The sequence below is a fragment of the Tupaia chinensis genome, unplaced genomic scaffold, assembly GCF_000334495.1.
Source record: "Tupaia chinensis unplaced genomic scaffold, TupChi_1.0 Scaffold000111_1, whole genome shotgun sequence".
Taxonomy (NCBI): Eukaryota; Metazoa; Chordata; class Mammalia; order Scandentia; family Tupaiidae; genus Tupaia; species Tupaia belangeri.
This window is the reverse complement of record NW_006159575.1, coordinates 2,450,490-2,470,070: the sequence shown is the minus strand read 5'-3', so window position 1 is coordinate 2,470,070 and position 19,581 is coordinate 2,450,490. Positions and strand designations below refer to the sequence as shown.

Here is a 19,581-nt window from a genome sequence, read left to right as displayed (position 1 = left end):
TGAACCCTCACCAGGTCTTTGAGCTGACCAACGGGGGGCCTCTTCCTGGGTGAGTCTGGTGGGACCCCAGGACCAGCCATACCACATGCAGCCTCGGTGGGAGGGCCTGGGAAGGCAGGGACTGCTGCACAGGCCCTGGGAGGGGCATTTCCCACATCCTGTCTGTGGGCCAGAGGAATTTAGATGGGCTTCTGTGTTGGAAACTTCAAGTCCTCCATGTGGCTAGCCAGAGATGGCATGGCAAAGGGTGGGCTATCTAGGGCAGGGATAGACGCTTCCTGTCTCCCACTGCTAGGTTCCACCTGTTCTCCCAGGTGCCCTGCTTCCGGGTGCTGGTGTGTGGTGGGGACGGCACCGTGGGCTGGGTGCTGGCTGCCCTGGAGGAGACGCGGCACCGTCTGGCCTGTCCAGAACCTTCTGTGGCCATCCTGCCCCTGGGCACAGGTGGGGTCAGTCATCAAATCAGTAGATGGGGACTCAGAGTTTATCTCTCCCTGCCCCAAGTTTCACTTGATGCCTGGGGTGGCATGTCTGTCTCATGGTGGTATGTCTGTCCCATGGCAATGTCTCTGTCCTACAGTGGCACATTTCTGTCTTGTGGCATGTCTGTCATGTAGAATCTGTCCCATGGTATGTCTTTGTCCTGTGGCATGTCTTTGTCCTGTGGTAGCCTCTTTGTCCTGTGCTGCTAGGTGGGTAGGTTGGAGTTATTCTGCATCTTGTCTGTTCCCAGGAAATGACCTTGGCCGTGTCCTCCGATGGGGGGCAGGCTATAGCGGCGAGGACCCATTCTCAGTGCTGGTGTCTGTGGATGAGGCTGATGCTGTGCTCATGGACCGCTGGACCATCTTGCTGGATGCGCACGAGACTGGTAGTACAGAGAACAGTGTGGCAGATGTGGAGCCCCCCAAGGTACCAGTGGGTCCTGTGGTGAGGGTCTGGAACCTATTAGACTCTGCCATACTGCTCTTGTGTGCATTCATCCAAGCGTTCATACTCCTCCCAGCCTTGGTTTGAAATAGGTGCCAGTGCCATCTCCTCTGCAGGTGGGCCATCTAAGGCAGAGAGCAGTGACTTGCTGGGGGATTGTGCCCAGGGCTGGCTGACACCAGAGCCTCAGCATGCTACCTGCTCATGGGGTGCTGACAGAGTTCTGGAAGCAGTGGGGGAATGGCTCAGATACAGGGAGACTGAACACACCCTGGGGGAGCCCGGGAGTGTCTGCCAGGTGCTAACCAGGACCCTTCTCCATAGATCGTGCAGATGAATAACTACTGTGGCATTGGCATTGATGCGGAGCTGAGCCTAGATTTCCACCAGGCACGGGAGGAAGAGCCTGGCAAGTTCACAAGCAGGTACAAAAGAGGAGGGCCGGGACTGGACTGCTGCAGGCAGAGGCAGGGGCAGGGACTGCCCCCTCCCTGGGAGGGGTGTACTTCCTGGGCATCCACCAGCAAAGACTGGCAGAGAGGGGCCAAGGCTTGGGGGCTGCTGTAGGCAGGGCAAGGGCTGCTGCCTGGTGATGCTAGGCACACCTCCCCGCCCCCCCGCAGATTCCACAACAAGGGTGTATATGTGCGGGTTGGGCTGCAGAAGATCAGCCACTCACGCAGCCTACACAAGGAGATCCGTCTGCAGGTGGAGCAGCAGGAAGTGGAGCTACCCAGCATAGAGGGCCTCATCTTCATCAACATCCCCAGGTGCGAGTGGGTGGGAGTCCCCTGGAGGCTCTGCCCGGTCTCTGGCCTTGTCTGTACCTGTGTCTACACCTGTGTGTCCCTCCCTCCCTTCTTGGGCAGCTGGGGCTCAGGGGCCGACCTGTGGGGCTCTGACAGCGACTCAAGGTTTGAGAAGCCACGCATGGATGATGGGCTGCTGGAGGTGGTGGGCGTGACTGGTGTCATGCACATGGTGAGTGCTGGCAGCCCCTGGTGGCCTAGAAGGTGGCCCCTGGGCCCCACTGAGCTTGGCTCTCTCTTGCTCAGGGCCAGGTCCAGGGTGGGCTGCGCTCTGGAATCCGCATCGCTCAGGGCTCTTACTTCCGAGTCACACTCCTCAAGGCCACCCCTGTGCAAGTGGATGGCGAACCCTGGGTCCAGGCCCCAGGGCACATCATCATCTCAGCTGCAGGTCCTAAGGTATGTTAGGCACGGCTAGAGAGGTGAGGGATGACTGGGCCTAGGTGGCTGTGGTTGGGCAGAGTAGTTGGTGGTGGCCTTGCTGTCCAGGTAGTCTTGGCATGTCCTGCCATGGCCTGGGTGTTTTCTGATGCTTGGGTGAGAAAAATGAACCTCAGTGGGCAGTGTCCGCCAGGCAGCTTCTCTAGGTCCATCCCCTTCTGTGAAGTGGGGCTGAAATAGCACTGGCTCTGCTGGAGTTGCAGGACTGGGGGCTGATGGGACACTCGGTCATCCTGTGTCACCTTGGCTCTGACTCTGCCTCTCTTGGGACAGGTCCACATGCTGAGAAAGGCTAAGCAGAAGCCGAGGAAGGCTGGGGCCACCAGGGATGCCCGAGTGGATGCCATGCCTGCCCCCGAGGGTGATCCCAAGTAGAGGGGGTAGGAGCCACAAGGTGGCCTTGGAGCAGTCTCTGCCCACTTGGCCATCCATGTCTTCAGCTGTGTCCCGAATCTGCACAGTGGGGGCCCAGCGGGTGGACTTGGCTATAGCCCTGACTGCAGTCTTCCTGCAGCCTGGCCAGTTTCTCTCCTGTCCTGGTACCAGTCTGTGTGACAGGTAGGCACTGGGCTCTGGCTGGTCTGCCCTCTGCCCTGCGGGGGGCGGGGCCTCACAGGGTGCATGGAGCCGGCCCTATACTTGGGTGTCAGTCATGGGATGTTACAGAAAGAAGTGGAAAGCAGGCGATCTTCCTGGAGCCAGGGCATCCCTCCCTTTGTGCCCCTCTCACATCTGAGCCCTTGAAGGTCAGCAGCACTGGATGCAGGCTGTCTGGGTGGGTCTCTGGGCCTCATTTTGTTGCCCTTGGGCTGTCCCCTGGATGCTCTCTGAGCGGCTGGAGTTGAGGGCCCTGGCTGTGCCCTGGCCCAGCACACACACACTGCCAGCTCCTCCAGGCAGGTGTGGCCAGGCAGCACCTGACCTCCTGTTTGTCTTGAGGGAAAGTTCCTTCCCTTGTTTCCTGGCCTAGTCACTGCTTGGACCACGAGTGGTAGTTGCAGGGGTGAGGAAGTGCCCAGAGGGGCCTGGCTGCCCTTTCCTAGGGTCCCATACTACTGGCCAGGGCTGGTAGTCCCAGGAACTTCTGTCCATTTTAAGGCCAGGAGGGTCTCAAAGAGGCTGGGCAGTTGTCCCTCACTTCCTGCCAGCTACCGGGATAGGGAATTTAGTGCCCAGAAGGGACCAGAAACAGACTGGTGGTCCAGAGACATTTATGAAAGTGTAAATAACACTGGAGGAGCAGCTTTAATCCCCTAAATTCGCCCTTAGCACTTTACATGCTGTTTGCCAACAATCAACACGCAGTTCCCAGCGTCTCTGAGCTGACTGCGGCTCCCTCAATCCTCTCCCGTTAATGCTTAGACCCCATTTCTACAAGCCAGCTTGCACGCCCACCCCGGAGAGTCTGGATGCTGCTGCTGGTGGGCTGTGCCCTGACATATGGCCTGGTTGGAGTGAGCGGTTTCTTCCATGTGCCAGAGTTCAGATGCACTGTCGTGCCTCAGACCCCAGGAGGACTCTGACCTCTCCTGAGGACCACCCCAAAGAGAGGGATCCTACAAGTCCAGGCCTTTCTTAGCTGCTCACTGGCTGGGGTTTGTGCTGCTGTGGGGTACATCCAGGCCAGATCTCACTGGGTCTGGACCCAGGAGTGTGTGCCTCACCCAGCCTGTGGTCTCCAGAGGGCCTTAGTTGGGTCTCCCAACACCTCCCCTTACCCTGCTTTTGCCAAAACTGCACAAATGCATCATGATGGCCATTTGTGGCCTCCAGTATACAATGCCTCATGTTTACATCATTTGTAATCTCCAAATCAAGCCCTCAATGGTGTAATTAATTTTTGCTTTGTAAGCCCTGGTGTTGATTTCAACCTGTAGGAATTATCTGTAAATTGTGGTTAGGAGGACTCGTCCTCATGTATTTAAGTGAGTCTGTCTGCCCAGATGGGGTCTGTGTCCCTTGTCCACTGGTCCCCTCATGTGTAATTTATCGCTACCAGAATGTAACCTAATTTATATTCATGACAAATACAGTCTCGCCATCATGTCCTACTGCTCTCTGTCCCTCATCTTTGTCAGACAACTGTGTGTGTGTGTGGGGGGGGGCAGGGTGTGTGTCAGCCTCACCAGGGTAGCTCTCTGCATCCAGGGAGGGTGGGTCAGGAGTAGGCAGCCCCTCAGATGGGTCGACTTCCCCTGACCCAGTTGACTCTAAGGACCGGAGAGGAAAAGGGTGGGCTACTCATCAAGGAGCAACCTTCCTAGGGCTCCAAGCAGAGCAGGGCTCCTTCAATAAGGCTTCAGTACAGGACCAGTGGAGGGCTCTGGGCTACTGGCTGAATCCCAGCTCCCCAAAACACATCTGAATGCCAGCCCCCAAGCATGGCTTGTTTTAGGTTAGACAAGTAATTTTTAGTTTATTTATTCATGGTTGAGCATATATGCATGCATGAGAGGGAGACAGAGAGAGAAGCGCCCTTGGCAGGGTCTTGTCAAGCGGCAGTCCCTTTCCCCAGCCCTCTAGCTCACCGGTTCTTGGGCACGCTTGTGCACCTGGAGTGTTTTCAGGCCAACTCAGGGATCTGAGCCTACCATCAGCCATGTGGTTCCCAGCACCACAGCTATTTGCCATTGGCTGCATCACCAGGCCGAGCCTAGATGAGTAATCTTAATGGCAATGTGTCTACTGAGGAAAGTACGATAGATGGGTAAATCCAGTAAAAGTTCCTGTGAACTACTTCCTGCAAAAAGTAGAGGACAATCTGAGGACTCTGAAACAGAACATGTTTTCACAAGGAAAATAAAACCCAAGCCTCATAAACCTGCAGCCCTGGGCCATCACGTAAACTGCTGCTGGCCTGTCGTTCCCTTCTCGTTAGCCTCAGGCTAGGGTGGGTGGGATGGCCTCCTTGGCCCAAGTCCTCCAACCCTGGATGCTAGCAGGGTGCAGGCAGGAGCAGCGACTGTGAATCGGCCTCACCTGCATGGCCCAGCAAGGGGTGCTCACGCTGGGAGAGGCCTCGCAGGCCCCGCAGGCCTGCCAGGGCAAGGCGCACGAGGAGGCGCAGCAGCAGGAAGGCGAAGGGCACCGCAATCTGCATGAGGTGGAAAATGGCTGTGCTGAACCTGCTCAGGAAGCAGGTGGAGGCGAAGGCCATCAGGCTTGCGCATGGGTACAGGGCCAGCTTGGCGAACATGAACGCGTGCTCCCTGCCGCCGAAACGCACTGAAGGCTGCAGCGTCTCTGCCTCGTGCAGCAGGGCTGTGGTCCAGATGGCAAACTGGAAGATGCTGGCAAAGAAGATGATGGCGCAGCTGACCCGCACACGCTCGAGCTCGTCGTGGGGCTGCCGAGCAAAGGCCGAGGTCTGCTGGTAGGCCAGCGGGAGGCCACCCACAAAGGCCAATGAGAGCGTGTTGAGCAGCCCCATGGACTGTGTGGCCTTGCGAACATGCAGAAACAGTGAGTGGTGGGAGAACCAGAGCAGGCCCACTGTGGCAAAGGAGCCGAAGTAAGCCAGGAACTGTGGCCCGTATGCACGCAGCGCTGCCACCAGGCTACCGTGGAACCTCTCCTTCACATCCTTGGGATTCGGAACGTTGTCCTCACTGAGAATTATGAACAGATGGTATTTGTACCAGCTCACCAAGGCCCACACAGGCCTGGCAGGCTGGGTTAAGTATTCAAGGCTGCCTGGCTCCGGGCACATGTGAATTTCAGGGGAATGACAAAGATTTTTAGTACGCATATTTAGTACATTAAACAATTACCCATCATTCACCTGAAACTATAGTTGAACTGGTTTCTGATGTTGTGCCCAAGGGGCAGCCCTATCCTGTGGTCCCCCCACACCCCCTGGGCTGGTGAGCAGTCCTGGCCCTGAGCCTGGCCCACCAAGGCTGAAGTCAGTGTGGTTTGCTCACACCTGCCCGCCACAGCCAGCCCTATGTGTGTGGGGTCCGTGAGCTGCTCCCTGTCCCCCGCCACACACACACACACACACATGCACACCCTGGTTGCCAGACAGCATGAGAGGAGGGATGAGAGACGTGAGGGAGGCTCTGATTCACACAGGGATGCTCAGAATGCTGACTCCTGGGCTGAACTTTCTAAGGAGCATCCACCAGTCACCTATGGCTCTGGCATCTCTGGGCTTCTTTCCTGCAGTGGAGGAGGTGGTTTGAACCACTCTAGTCAAGTCTGCTGCCTTCTAAAAGCACGACCTAGAAAAGCCAGGAATGGCATCTTTTTTCATCAACTAGAAATACAGGACATCTGTCCTGAAAACGGTGGGCAGGAGACCTCCCGGAGCCTGGGGAGGTCACATAGGGGTAAGAACTCGAGGCAGCATCTTAGCATATGCAAGAAGCCTGCAAAGAGGGCAGCTGGCTGTTCCCTTGGTCATGGCTCTGGGTCGAGGAGAGAATACCATCTGGGCTCCAGGAAGGGGGTCTGAGCTGGTGTGGCTCCAGCTACAATGCAGGGTCAAAGGCAGATCATTCTGGAATGCTCCTTAAAGCTAGGCCTTAGACATCAGGCATCAATAAATATTTGCTTTCTATTTCTAAAAATCCACAAATTATAGTAGGAAAAAGCTACCAAGAGAATCTCAGGAGAATTAGACTTTAAACTGTCAGACACAGAAGATAAAACCAAAATGGTGTCCCTACCCTTCTGTTTGCCAAAGGGTTTATATGCTCACCAGAGAAAGTGAAAAGGTGACACCATAATCCTTTCTCCATTTCTCTATCCCTTCAGGATTTGGGGCATGCATGCATATAACCTGGCATTGTCTTTTAAACCGCCAGGGCTAGGATTCTAACTGCTTGGTTAGCCATGTGGGATCTGGCTCTCTCAGCCACCAGGCCACAGGGCTGGCCTAAAACCAGTGTTTTAATATTTAACAAGTGTCCTAAACTATGACTAAACAATGAGATGATTAACAATGATAGAAGATTTGAAAAAGCAAATAAAATACTTAGAAATGAAAATTAAGAGGAGAACTTAAACCCTCTTAAGTGGTAGATCAGGCTGAGTAGAAGAGCAGTGAAGGAAGAAACAGGCCTGATGTGTGTGGGGAAAGCTGGGGAACCACACTGCCACTGCTGAGCACAGCTGTGTGATGACGGGGGAGAGGCTGTGCTCGAGAGGCTGCAGTGGCTGGTGTAGTTCTTTCCCAAGTGTCCCACCCCCATTCCTCAGGTTGGAGGCTGCTGGGATGGGAGATCCCTGTTTTCTGGGAGCTCTGCTCTCTTTGGGGGTAGTGGCTGTTCTCTGGGCATCTGAGAGGAGGGTGGGACTCTAGCTCCTTTCTGGAGTCTCTAGAACGTGACACCAAGGACTCAGGGACAGACCTGTTGCCTGGCAGCCAGGCAGTGTCCTCACCAGATGTCCAGAATGAGGAGAGTGGCCACAATGGCATAGACGCCGTCGCTGAAGGCTTCTACCCGCTCCTTGCTGAGTGGCTCATGGAGGTCAAAAGTGAAGAACTCCATGCTGGGGGCTGGGGGCTCCCCACGGCCTGTGGATGTTTGGAGGAAGGAGCTGCCTGAGCCCAGAGAGCCAACATGGCCATCACTGACCTCTTCCCCAAAGGGGTTGGGGACATATGGGCTAGGAAGGAACATGGTGAAGGGACATTCTGAAGGGTGGCAGGGCCTACCCATGGCCAACCATGCTCAGAACTGGAGCAGGGGCCAAACCGGTTAAGACCAAGTTGTCACCATGTGCTTGAGCCTTGCCTCCACCTGATAGTCCTTAGAAGCAGCTGAGACCTGGGTGGTATCTCTAGTGGCCTCAGTGCCGAGTTGCCACAGGGAGGACAGCAGCCTGTCAGCCTCTCACATCAACTCATCCAGTGGTCACCTACCCACAAGAAGCCTGTTTCTGCACCAGCCGGCAGCCTTGCTGACATACGGAAGGAAGATAACCATCGCCATCAACAGGTATGACTGCAGGGAGATACGACAGGTTAGTGTCTGCTTTCATGGTGCAGATTAGACCTCATGTCACCCAGAGACCAGGGAGCCAGTCAGAAACCCCACCCTAAAATGGTCTACTCCAAAGAGAGGGAAAACACAAACCACATAAGAAAAAACTGGATAGACTTGTGCATCAAAGGACATTCTTGAGAGTTAAAGGGCACCCCATAGAATGGGAGAAAACTCTTGGCAAATTATGTATCTGATAACAGTTTAATATACAGAACTAATATAAAAAGAGCTCTTACAACTTAACAAAAAGACAAACAACTCAATTTAAAAATGGGCAAATAACTTGGTATTTCTCCAAAGAAAATATGGAAACGGCCAACAAGTCAGGAAAAGATACTCAGTACCACTGGTCATTAGGGAAATGCAAATAAAAACCACAAGATACCACTTCACATTCACTATGATGGCTGGAATCAGAAAGAGAACAGCAACTGTTTATGAAAGAAGTGAAGAATTGGGAACCCTTGAGCACTTTTGGTAGGAATTTAAGTGGTGCAGGCACTGTGGAAAACAGTATGGCAGTTTCTCAAAAAATTAAACACAGAATTAATTATCCTAATATTTAGCAATTCTACTTCTGTGTACATATACAAAATAACTGAAAACATAGACTTGAAGAGAAATCTGTATATTGATGTTTGCAGCAGCATTATTCCTAATAGCCAAAAGGTGGAAGGACCAGCAGTTGACGTAATGGCTATGTCACTGGACTCCCATGTAGTTGACCGTGGTTTGAGTCCTGGACCCAGTGGCTTAAACTCATGGCAGGCGCGTGTGCATGTGTGCATGCCTCAGGTCCTGAGAGGAGAGTGGAGGAGGGACTGTTCTTGCTTTCTGTCTCTTTCTGGCGAGCGCACACGCCCTATAGCAAAAACCTCTCCAAAAAATAAAAAATAAAAATAGATACTGGGTTTCCATTTGAGACAAGAAAATCATTCTGGAACTTGAGAGAGGTGATGTTTGCACGACGTCATGAGTGAACTAAATGCCAATGAACTGATCAATTTAAAATGGTTACGATGGTGAGTCTTCTATTATGTGTATCTCGCTAAATTAAGAAAAAGGGAGGTGGGGAAACTTGCCAGGCCAGTTTCCTGGTGCTGATGGCTACTCTGCAGGACTGCTCTGGGTACACCTCAGCACCACACCAGCCTGGTTCAGTTAACAATCGCAGCAGCCCCATCACTGTTCTCTGCCCACGTGGCCTGCATGTATACACATCCTGAGGTCTGGCCACGAAGCTGTGTCCTGGGCAATGTTTCCTACACGTGTCATTACTGCCCTCCACATTACATGACCTTAGCCCTTAATGAAGGGTTTCCACCCTGTCTCTTAATGTAAGCACTTTAAGTTCATCCAAAGTGGGCAAGAATACTGTACAAATAATGTAAATCCACAGGTGTGTTTAATATTGAGTTTTCCAGGCTTCAAGCAACCATATCACACTCAAGGCAAGTATGAGTAGAAGCTCTTAGCAGGAGGCTGAGAATAAGTGTCGTAGCAGAGGGTGTTAGAGTGACGGAAAAGCAGGAAACAAGACAAGGCAAGAGGGAGGCTGAATCCCAGGAGATTGCAGGAGGAATCTAAATGGGGGCCCGCAGTGTGGAGGAGGGGGAAGGAGTTGGGGAAGGATGGACACCAGCAGGAAGGAAGGAACAAAGAAGGCAGAGCAAAATCCAAGGGCCTCTTAGCCTGTGAAAGGTGCAGTAAAGAAATGACATTGATGGCTGAGAGGAGACAGACCAAGGGCTGACCGGAGCCACAGTCAAAGGTAAAGTGGTTGCTGTGGGCTGGGTAAGTTCTCCCTCTGAGGTCCTAGAACCTTCTCTTCTGTCAGCTCAGGTGCCCCTTTCCTAATCCCTTGTCCTCTTGCCAGCCTTGTGCCAGGTGTGTGTTCCTTAAAGATCCCCAACACATCAGTACCTGCTCATGATCCCTCTCGGCCAGCCCTACTGGCAGCCCCAGTGTGTCCCCGCCGTATAAACCCTTTATGGTCCACCTGATTGTCTAGGCCACGCCAGCAAGGCATGGCCTATCCCACCCGCCGGATGATGACTATCACTTCCCACCTTGGTTTTGCTGTCTCTGGATCGATTCCTGCCACTGCAGCCACCCTGGGTGTACCAACGCCTCGACCCCTTACTCCTGTCCACCTTGCTAGCCATGCTTCATGGTGGAGAAAGGATTAGAGCATGGCCATCCCACCTGGGGGGGTGTGATTTCTCACTTTCCCTCTTTCTCTGTCTCTCTGTGGCAAGCACACAAGGCCCTGGGGCAAAATTTTAAAAAGTTGGAATTCTTTTTTTTTTTTTCGGGAGAGGTTTTCGCTACAGGGCATGTGCGCTCGCCAGACAGACAGAGACAGAGAGACAGAAAGTGAGAAATCACCCCCCAGGGGGGATGGTCACGCCGCAATCCCTTCTCCTCCATTCTCCTCTCGGGATCTTGGGCACGCACGCACACGAGCCCGGTGTGAGTTTAAGCCACCAGATCCGGGATGCGAACCGCGGTCAACTACATGGGAGTCCAGCGACATAGCCATTACGCTAATGGTCCCCAAAAGTTGGAATTCTTGAAATTTGTTTAGTAGACATTTGAAATAACCACTTTTTTTTTTTTTTCAAAATTTTTACAATGATCTGGATTTTTTTTTAAAAAATTGCCAGAGGGTATATACGCTCTCCAGAGACAGAGAACGAGAGGGAGAAGGAGAGGAAAAAATCACTTCCCAATAAAGTATGGTCATGCTGCAATCCCTTCTCTTACATTTCTCCATTCTGTCCGGATTTTGGGCAAACATGTATGTACACATGCCCAACATGTTTTTCAAGCTTCTCAGGTCAGGATTTGAACTGTATTGGCCATGTGGGATGCAGCTCCCTTAACCAATAGGCTCCAGGGCTGGCCCTACAATGCTCTAGGTTTAACAATACACCTTCCTTCAATGATGTTCGACTCAATCTGTGATAATTTCCTTTGGGTTCCTTACTCCTGGATGATGGAGGCATGACTAGGAAGTACTTTAAAAAAATCTACCAGAGGGCACATGAGCTTTCCAGAGAAAGACAGAGAGGAAAGAAGGAAAAGGCATATCCCATGGTGCATGGTCATGCTGCAAGCCCCTCTCCTCTATTTCTTCACTGTGTTGGGATTCTGGGCATGCACAGAAGCACATGCACCCATGTCTGGTGTGTTTCTCCAGCCACTGGGTCTAGAATTTGAACTGTGCAATGGCCATGTGGGATCTGGCTCCCTTAACCACCAGGCCACAGGGCTGGCCCCTAGTATAATACTCTTACTCCCACTGAAGTTAAGGGTGTTGGGGGCTGCCCTTGTAGAACAGTGGGTAAGCACTGTGCATGGGCACTAGGCCCCACATGGCCAAATACAGTTTAAATTTTGGCCCTTATGGCTTAAGAAACATGCCAGGAGTGAGTGCATGGTGTGCCCAAAATCCTGACGGGAAGGAGGAATAGGGGAAAAAAGGACTGCAGCATCATTATGACCCACTGAGAGGTTCTCTCTCTCTCTCTCTCTCTCTGGTGACAACTGCCCTCTGGCAATTAAAAAATAATTTTTATTTAAAAACAACAACAAAATTCTTGGGAACAGCAGATGGTGCAATGGTTACGTCACTAGATTCTCACATAGTCAACGATGGTTTGAGCCTTGGACCTGGCAGCTTAAAACTCACACTGGGTGCATGTGTGTGCATGCAATGCCCAAGATACTGAGAGAAAGGATTGCAGCGTGGCCATCCCCCATGGAGGGTGATTTCTCGCCTTCTCTCTCTCTCTCCGGCAAGTGTACGCCCCCTATAGGAAAAATCTCTCTCAAAAACAAAACAAAACTCTTAAGAGTGTCAGCAGAGATTCACCTGGGGACTGGGCTAAGATGGCCTGTTACTTTCATTCTCCCTCACCTGAGTGCTCCCAGTCTGAGAGGTGCAGCACTCAGCACTCAGTCTCATGGGCCTGTGTCCAACACCGTTTCCTGTCTTCTTTGCTCTCTCCCTCTGTCCCGGTGCACATTCTCCAAGCACATTTTTAGGATGGGCATAGTTGGTCTGCTGATGCCCGAGTTTATTGGCAGGGGCTCCCCATCATCAAGGCAATACTGCTTTGGCCCCTCCATCTAAACAGCTGTTTGGTGTACACAGCCCTCCCTACCCCCATATTTGGGCAGATTTATTAAAAAGAAAGTACATCAGGCCATAACCCTGGACTCCCGTCATCTTTGGTTTCTCATATTGTCATCTTAGTCCTCAGCAGGCTAGGTCCTTGGGGTCTCAGATGAGTAGCAGCAGCAGCAGCGACCTGCCTCATTCCCTGACACCCTGGACACCTGGCTTCTCCTAGCCACAGGTCCCACAGAAGACTCTTAGCAGGACCTTTGCCCACCATGTTGCCCCACCCTATCCTCCACTGCTGGTGGCCCCCCACCTGTGCCTGGACTTTAGGCGACCGCCCCATCACTCACCACAGGGAAGAAGAAGAGCGAGAAGATGGCTGCAGCGAAGCACAGGGCTGGGCCCCGGAGCACAATGCCCAGCACGTGCTCCCGGCACAAGGCCCTGTGGGCAGCGCCCTGGATCTGTGGACTCAGCAGGTGCGGGAAGTGGAACGCATACCCCACAATCAGCGCCTGTGGGAGAGACAAGCTGCAGGGCATTGGTCACATGAGCAGAGGGGGCACCCTGGTCAGGGGGCCCTTGGCTACCCAATATGCACCTGGGCAGGAATCTTATGGGGAAACCGTAGAGCTAGACTTATACTTGTACATTCTGTAGGTAAAGGCTGAGGGGGAAGGGAGCCCCTGCCCTGCTCCTGGGGAGACACGTGGCAATCTCAGAGTCTACCCTTCCCAGTCCCAGCAAGCAGGGGGGCCCTGGGTGCCCCACATCTTGTGTGTGGGCAAGACCTGAGTTTCTTGGAATGTAGGGGAGCAGGATCCCAGGATTCCACCTTCACGCCAATGGCTCTCTTGTTCCCTCCCTCCCTTTCTCTCTCTCTCTCTCTCTCTCTCTCACACATACATACACACACACACACACACACACACACACACTCTCTCTCTCTCTCTCTCTCTCTCTCTCTCTCTCTCTCTGCAGGCCTTACCTGTACAGCTCCAATTGCGATGACACACACACAGAACAAGAAGATTCCCAGAGGCACATCAGGGAAGGTCACCATTAAGGAAAACTATGTCCAAACAAAACAACAAAGAAGCCCAAAGGTTAGCAGGGCTTCCAGGGCCTGAAACTGGAGGACAGGTCTGTGCACAGTATGTCCTACTGCCAAGGAGCCAGTATCATCAAATTATTTATGCCTTTAAAGCCAAAATGTGGGACCAGCAGTTAGAGTAATGGCTACGCTGCTGGACTCCCATGCAGTTGACTGCAGTTCGAATCCTGGACCTGGTGGCTTAAACTCATGCCGGGCGCGTGAGCGTGTGTACCCAAGATCCCAAGAGGAGAATTAAGGAGAAGGGATTGTGGTGTAACCATCCCCCTTGGGTGGGTGATTTCTTGTTTTCTGTCTACCTGGCAGTGCACATGCCCTATAGCAAAAACCTCTCCAAAAAAAAAAAAAAAAAAAGCCAAAATGTCATTAAATTCAGACGAATTCCCCAGATCCCACTTCTCATGACAGCCCTGCAAGCTCAGACCAGCGTTTCTACCAGAATTCAGCGTGCTAACACTGTGAAGCACCTGGCAGCAGCACAACAAGAGGGCAAGGTTTTGGGAAGCAGCTGGGTGAGGTGTGTGGGGGCCATATACTGGGACAGGTTTGAGTTGTGCAGGAGGCTGGACAGGGACCAGGCAAGAACTGGGAGTGTCAATGGCACCCCTCATCTGTGGCATCTGCCTGTGTGTGTCCTTCTGGGGCTCCAGGGACCTCCCCCCCCAAATCTGTAAGCTCCAGGCAATCCCAGCTGCTGGGTTTTCCCCAGAACCTTGTCTCCTCTTTGCATCCCAGTGGCTCAGGCCCTGAACCACCCAGTGGGTCTGAGAATTTCTAAGGACAAGCCACACTCTGGATGATGCTCAATAAAGCTTAGGGGAGCACTGGAGGAAACGGCTGTACTCACTGTGTACGGCAGGAAGGTGATGGTCATCATGCAGGCCTAGAGGGGAGGGGGAAGCCATGGTCAGGATGCACCCTGGGGAGGGAAGGAAGGAGGCCGCTCCAGGATTGCTCAACAAACTGTAGCCACCATGACCCCCTGCTGCCAAAGGCGGATGGCCCGGCCCAATTCCCAGATGCTGCAGAAGCCTGAGTCCTTGCCCTGGACAGATGGGGGAGGGGGAGTGCACCTTATCAGAGCCTCCTTCTCACAGGCAGGTGCAGGCCCCTATGACCCCACACTGGAAGGTTTGTCAGGGCTTGCACGGCCAGGGGATAGGAAAAGATTCCAAGTATGGACAAATACCAGGTTCTAAGGAACCACAGAAGATAAAAGAGAAGTTAACTGCTCCCTTTCACTCCTTGTGTGCGTGCTACATTACAAATTAAAATCATTAAAAAGAAAAAAAAGACAGGAAAAACTTACCAGGTTCAGCAAGGCAAGTGTATCATCTATTTTCCCAACAACCTGGAACAACCTAAACAATTAAAAAAAAACAACAACAGAAAAAAAACAGAAAAACAGGCCTTCAGTAAAATGTGATTCTAATAAAATTGAAACACATTTTCTCTAGTATTTCCTGGTTAAAACATCATTAAAAGATATCTTTAGGGACCAGAAGTTGCCGTAATGGATACGTCGCTGGACTCTCATGTAGTTGACCGTGGTTCAAGTCCTGGACCAGGCAGCTTAAACTCACGCTGGGCACATGTATGTGCGTGCCCAAGATCCCGAGAGGAGAATGGAGAAGGGACTGCGGCATGGTCATCCCCCCTGGGGAGTGACTTCTCGCTTTCAGTCTCTCTGTCTCTCTGGCGAGCACACGTGCTCTATAGCAAAAACCTCTTCAAAAAAAGAAAAAAAGATATCTTTAAAATATCTTTTTTCTTGGGACCAGCAGTTAGCGTAATGGCTACGTTGCTGGACTCCCATGTAGTCGACCACGACGTGGGTCTTGGACCTGGTGACTTAAACTCATGCCTGGCCTGTGTGTGCATGCGTGCCCAAGATTCCAAGGGATTGTGGTGTGGCCATGCCCCCTGAGGGGGGGTGATTTCTTGCCTTTTCTCTCTCTTTCTGGCGAGCGCACGCACCCTATAGCAAAAAGCCCTCAAAAAACCAAAAAAACCCCAACTTTTTTTCTTTATTCATGATAAGGACACATGCACGTGTGTGTGTTTGTGTGTCTATGGGTGGGAAGAGTCCTCTATAGGGTCTGATCATAGCATGATCCCCTTCTTGGGCTTTTTTTAAAAATTAAGTTTTTTGCTATGTACTACTCACTGGAGAGAGACAGACAGACACACAAGTGAGAAAACCACCCCCCCCAAGATGGATGGCTATGCCATAATCCTTTTTCCTCCATTCTCCTCTTGGGGTTTTGGGGACATACATGCACACACATGCATGGCATGACTTTCAAGCCACGGGATCTGGAACTTGAACTGCAGTCAGCTATGTGGGATCTAATGCCTTAATTTCCATGCCACCTGCTGGTCCTGATCTTGGGCACTTTTATGTGTCAAAGTGTCTCAAGGCCAACCAGGCCAGGGATTTGAACCCTGGTTGCCATGTGGGATCTAGCTTCCCATGAGCAATACATTACCACTGCGCCAAGGAGCTGGCCCTCAAGACCTTTTCTGAGTTTTTTTTTTTTTTTGGCCTTAGAGTATGTGATCACCAGAGAGAGACACAGACAATGAGAGAGAAGGTGAGAAATCACCCCCGAGGGGAGATGGCCATGCCACAATCCCTTCTCTTCCATACTCCTCCCAGGATCTTGGGCACGGATACACATACACCTGGCATGAGTTTCAAGGCACTGGGCATGGGATTCAAACTGTGGTCAGTCGTGTGTGAATTCAGGGATTTAACTGCTATGCCATCTGCTGGCACCAAAAGACATCGTTTTTAACTACATATAAAATAGTACCTAGTACACAGTTTGGAAAATCCAAGTTCCCTAGAAGCACCCTGCTCAATACCACGTGCTCTCCTGTCATTTTTCTCCTGATTTAAAGCAAGTTGCTTCAACTGTCAGAATCAATTTGTAGAAACAAGTGGGCACACCTGGCACATCTGTAAAAAGCTTTTTCCAAGTTCGCTTTCTGGAGACCTAACAGGAGGAGCTGAGGGGCTGTTCCTGTCTCTACAAGATCTGAGTAATTCCGAGGGCTGGCACTGAGCTACTAGGGAAGGCTGGACTGAGAAGGTAGGGCCAGAGGGAGAGGGGCGCCTCAGGAAGCTGTGAACTGCCTGGGCACAGAGGCTGGGCCCCCATGCTAGGAGCCCTAGAAACAGCTCTCTGGGGTCCAGCAGGTGGAGTGGAAGTGAAGGCGCTGGATTCCCACATGGCTGACTGTGGTTCAAGTCCTGGACTCAACAGCTCGAAAATCACGACCTGTGCACACGTGCCCAAGATCCTGAGAAGAGATGGGGAGAAAGGATTGTGGCACGGCCACCCCCCCAGGAGGGGTGACTTCTCATTTTCCTTCTCTCTCCCTCTTTCTGGCAAGCACATGTGCCCTATGGCAAAACAAAACAAAACGAACAAAACAAACACAAAACCCAACCAGCTCTCGAAGAATAGGCTGCCTCTCTGGAGGCCAGAAACAACCCTTGGTGGAGGCAGAGTCCATCATGCAATAAGTTCGCTCTTCAGGTCTTCTGTCCAAAAACCATTATGAAAAAAGGAAATCCTCTTTCCCACTACTTTCTCAGGGACCTCACATACTAAACCCATTGAAACTAGTTTTTTTTTGAAGAGGGTTTTGCTATAGGGCGCGTGCGCTTGCCAGACAGGCAGAGAGACAGAGATAGAAAGCGAGAAATCACCCCCCAGAGGGGATGGTCACGCCGCAATCCCTTCTCCTCCATTCTCCTCTCGGGATCTTGGGCACGCATGCACACGCGCCCGGTGTGAGTTTTAAGCCACTGGGTCCAGGACACGAACCGCGGTCGACTACGTGGGAGTCCAGCAACATAACCATTACGCTAACTGCTGGTTCCCGAAACTACTTGTTTAACAGAGAGAATTTTACTCTAATGCAGGAGACAGTAAGATGTAAACTGACAACTAAAAATGGAGTTGCTTTCAGCAGCAGGATGCTGAGCTGGCTCCACCCCCTCACTTAGCCCCTCCCCTGGGGTATTCCACTAGGAATCTGACCACCCCTGCCCAGGGTAAAGGGAGCTCCATACTACCTGTCAACTCAGAAGGTGAGACCTTCATCGTAGTCTCCTGACCTATGAGCCCTGCATCTAGACTGGTGTGAGGGATGGGACAAGAGGCTTGCTCAGGCTGCACACTTGGCTAAAAAGCCACAAAGGAAGCAAGCTGGACATGGCAGCTCCCCTGGCAATCTGCTAAGCACTGGGACAATGTGCATGGGTGTGAAGGTTCCCAACCAAAGCAAGGCAGATCTGTGAAGCCCGACAGGCTTCCCCAAGCTGCACGAGCTCCACTCCATTGTGTACTCCACAGCAGAGGGATGTTATGATGAATGGACGCACAATGCAATGAAGGGTGATGTCTCTCTCTATATTGGAGGCCCAAAGAAGTCAGTGGCCTCTCCAGCTCTTACCAGCCTGAGGCCAAAGAGAAAAGTTTTCCCTTAGTCTTGAAAGAAAAATCATCTGTCACCACCAGAAAGTCTCGTTTGTTGAAAACAAGCATGCAGTGTAAACATTAAGTCATATCTCTAATGCAAGTAGAAATGAGTGACAGGATTCACGGATCATCCTGCACATCCAGAGAGCATTTCCTTTCTAAGTCTTGCAGCTGATGACCTCGATGTCCACACTGCCAAGACTCTCTTGGTATGTCCTCCTATTCCTGCCTGTCCAGGGCAGGGTAGTATAGGGCCTTGTTCCCCTTGAATCCTTTTTTTTCTTCTTTTTAAAAGTTTTCTATATAGTACATGCATTGACCAGAGACAGAAAGGGAGGGAAAGTGTGAAATCACCTCCCCCAGGGAGGATGGCCACGTTGCAATCCCTTCTCTATTCTGCTCTAGGGTTGTATGTACATACACTCTGGGTGATTTTGAAGCCACCAGGTCTGGGACTCAAACTGCAAAGTTGGCCATGTGAGATCCAGCCACCTTAACCTCCACACCAGCTGCTGGCCTTGAATCTTTGGATTTTTTTCTCTTAGGTTTTAGCCATAGGGTGTGTGTGCTCCTGGAGAGACAGTGAGAGGGAAAGTGAAAAACCACCCCCTAGAGTCCAGTAGGTGGCGTGGTGGTTAAGGGCGCTGGACTCCCACAAGGCCGACCGTGGTTCAATTCATGGACCTGGTGGCTTGCTTTCTCACTTTCTCTCTCTTGCTCTGTCCCTCTCTGGTCAAATTAAAAAATAATAAATGAATAAATTTAAATAATTATTAAAAAAAAAAAAGAACAAAAACAAACAAATAAAAAACACCTCCGGGTTCTTCTCCTGGGATTTCAGGCACACGCACACACAACACAAGCCCAGCGTGATTTTCAAGTTGCCAGGTCCGAGACTCGAACTGTAGCCAGCCATGTGGGAACCCAGTGCCTTAACCACCATGCCTCTTGTTAGTCCCCTCTCCCCTGAACCCCAGAGCCTTTCCTTCTAAGGCAGAGCTCAGACCTTGGAGAGTGTGTGTCCTGCAGGTTGAACCTCCTTACCAAAAAATGGCAGCCTATGAGCCCTCTGGTAAATACAAACAGGATGGGGATGCAGACGGGATCATGCACTCAGAGCGGGGACCTAACAGGATGCGTGTGCAGCCCCTGCCCTGCTTTGCTCCATCTCAGACAAGAGTGGCTGCCTCTCTGTCCTGCAGTGAGCATGTTCCCTGCTCCATACCCAGGACCCTGGGGCTGCTGGTAAGTCCTGTCATTCTGTGAAGAAAGGACACAAGGCTTAGAGCAAGAATGGGGCAAGGGCATGAAGGGGCGGCCTGGGATGATGCGAGGGGACCACTGACACGGTAAGAATGGCAGATTCAGCCAGCGCCCCTGCTCCCTCGTGCGTGTGTCCTCCTGAGTCACAAAGACGTGAACCTTAGCTTGGAAAGCCCACCCTCTCACCTTATGTGTGCTGCCCAGGCCACTGTTACAATCAGAAATGTCATCAGGTACACCGCAATTCTGGTTGCTAGAAGCTTCTGTATACTTTTATCAAACTGCTGGAATAAAAGGGCGTTGCTGTTACAGGGATGTTACATGCATGGAACCCAACAGTGGTTGTCTCACAGGGATGGGGCCTTGTGAGTGGCTGGGCCTGTTTTGGGGGGGGGGGGGGGAGACACCT

General features: G+C 51.9%; 2 protein-coding genes across 7 annotated transcripts in view; one reads left to right on the top strand and one right to left on the bottom strand.

Annotated features, from left to right (window-relative positions):
* The window catches only part of DGKQ (diacylglycerol kinase theta), a gene marked incomplete at its 5' end in the record, with an annotated part of 17,523 nt that extends 13,823 nt beyond the window's left edge, over window positions 1-3,700 (top strand). The window contains 8 exon segments of the mRNA XM_006143861.3: window positions 1-49; window positions 296-444; window positions 734-912; window positions 1,255-1,355; window positions 1,554-1,700; window positions 1,800-1,911; window positions 1,986-2,138; window positions 2,454-3,700. The exon segment at window positions 1-49 is cut by the window's left edge and continues 10 nt beyond it. Of these exon segments, the coding sequence (XP_006143923.2) occupies window positions 1-49; window positions 296-444; window positions 734-912; window positions 1,255-1,355; window positions 1,554-1,700; window positions 1,800-1,911; window positions 1,986-2,138; window positions 2,454-2,555 (992 nt within the window).
* An 885-nt stretch (window positions 3,701-4,585) lies between these two features.
* TMEM175 (transmembrane protein 175) overlaps window positions 4,586-19,581 on the bottom strand; it is a 20,505-nt gene continuing 5,509 nt past the window's right edge. For 3 of the 6 annotated variants that reach the window (XM_006143850.3, XM_006143849.3, XM_006143847.2), the window contains exons 4-11: window positions 19,359-19,456; window positions 14,726-14,777; window positions 14,264-14,299; window positions 13,291-13,374; window positions 12,653-12,817; window positions 8,050-8,131; window positions 7,566-7,701; window positions 5,116-5,788 (exon numbers count right to left, since the gene is read on the bottom strand). In XM_006143850.3, the coding sequence (XP_006143912.1) occupies window positions 5,116-5,788; window positions 7,566-7,701; window positions 8,050-8,131; window positions 12,653-12,817; window positions 13,291-13,374; window positions 14,264-14,299; window positions 14,726-14,777; window positions 19,359-19,456 (1,326 nt within the window). Of the gene's footprint in view, window positions 5,789-7,565; window positions 7,702-8,049; window positions 8,132-12,652; window positions 12,818-13,290; window positions 13,375-14,263; window positions 14,336-14,725; window positions 14,778-19,358; window positions 19,457-19,581 lie in introns of those variants that run through there. The other 3 variants (XM_006143848.3, XM_027770074.1, XM_014586054.2) reach the window with 3 other exon arrangements.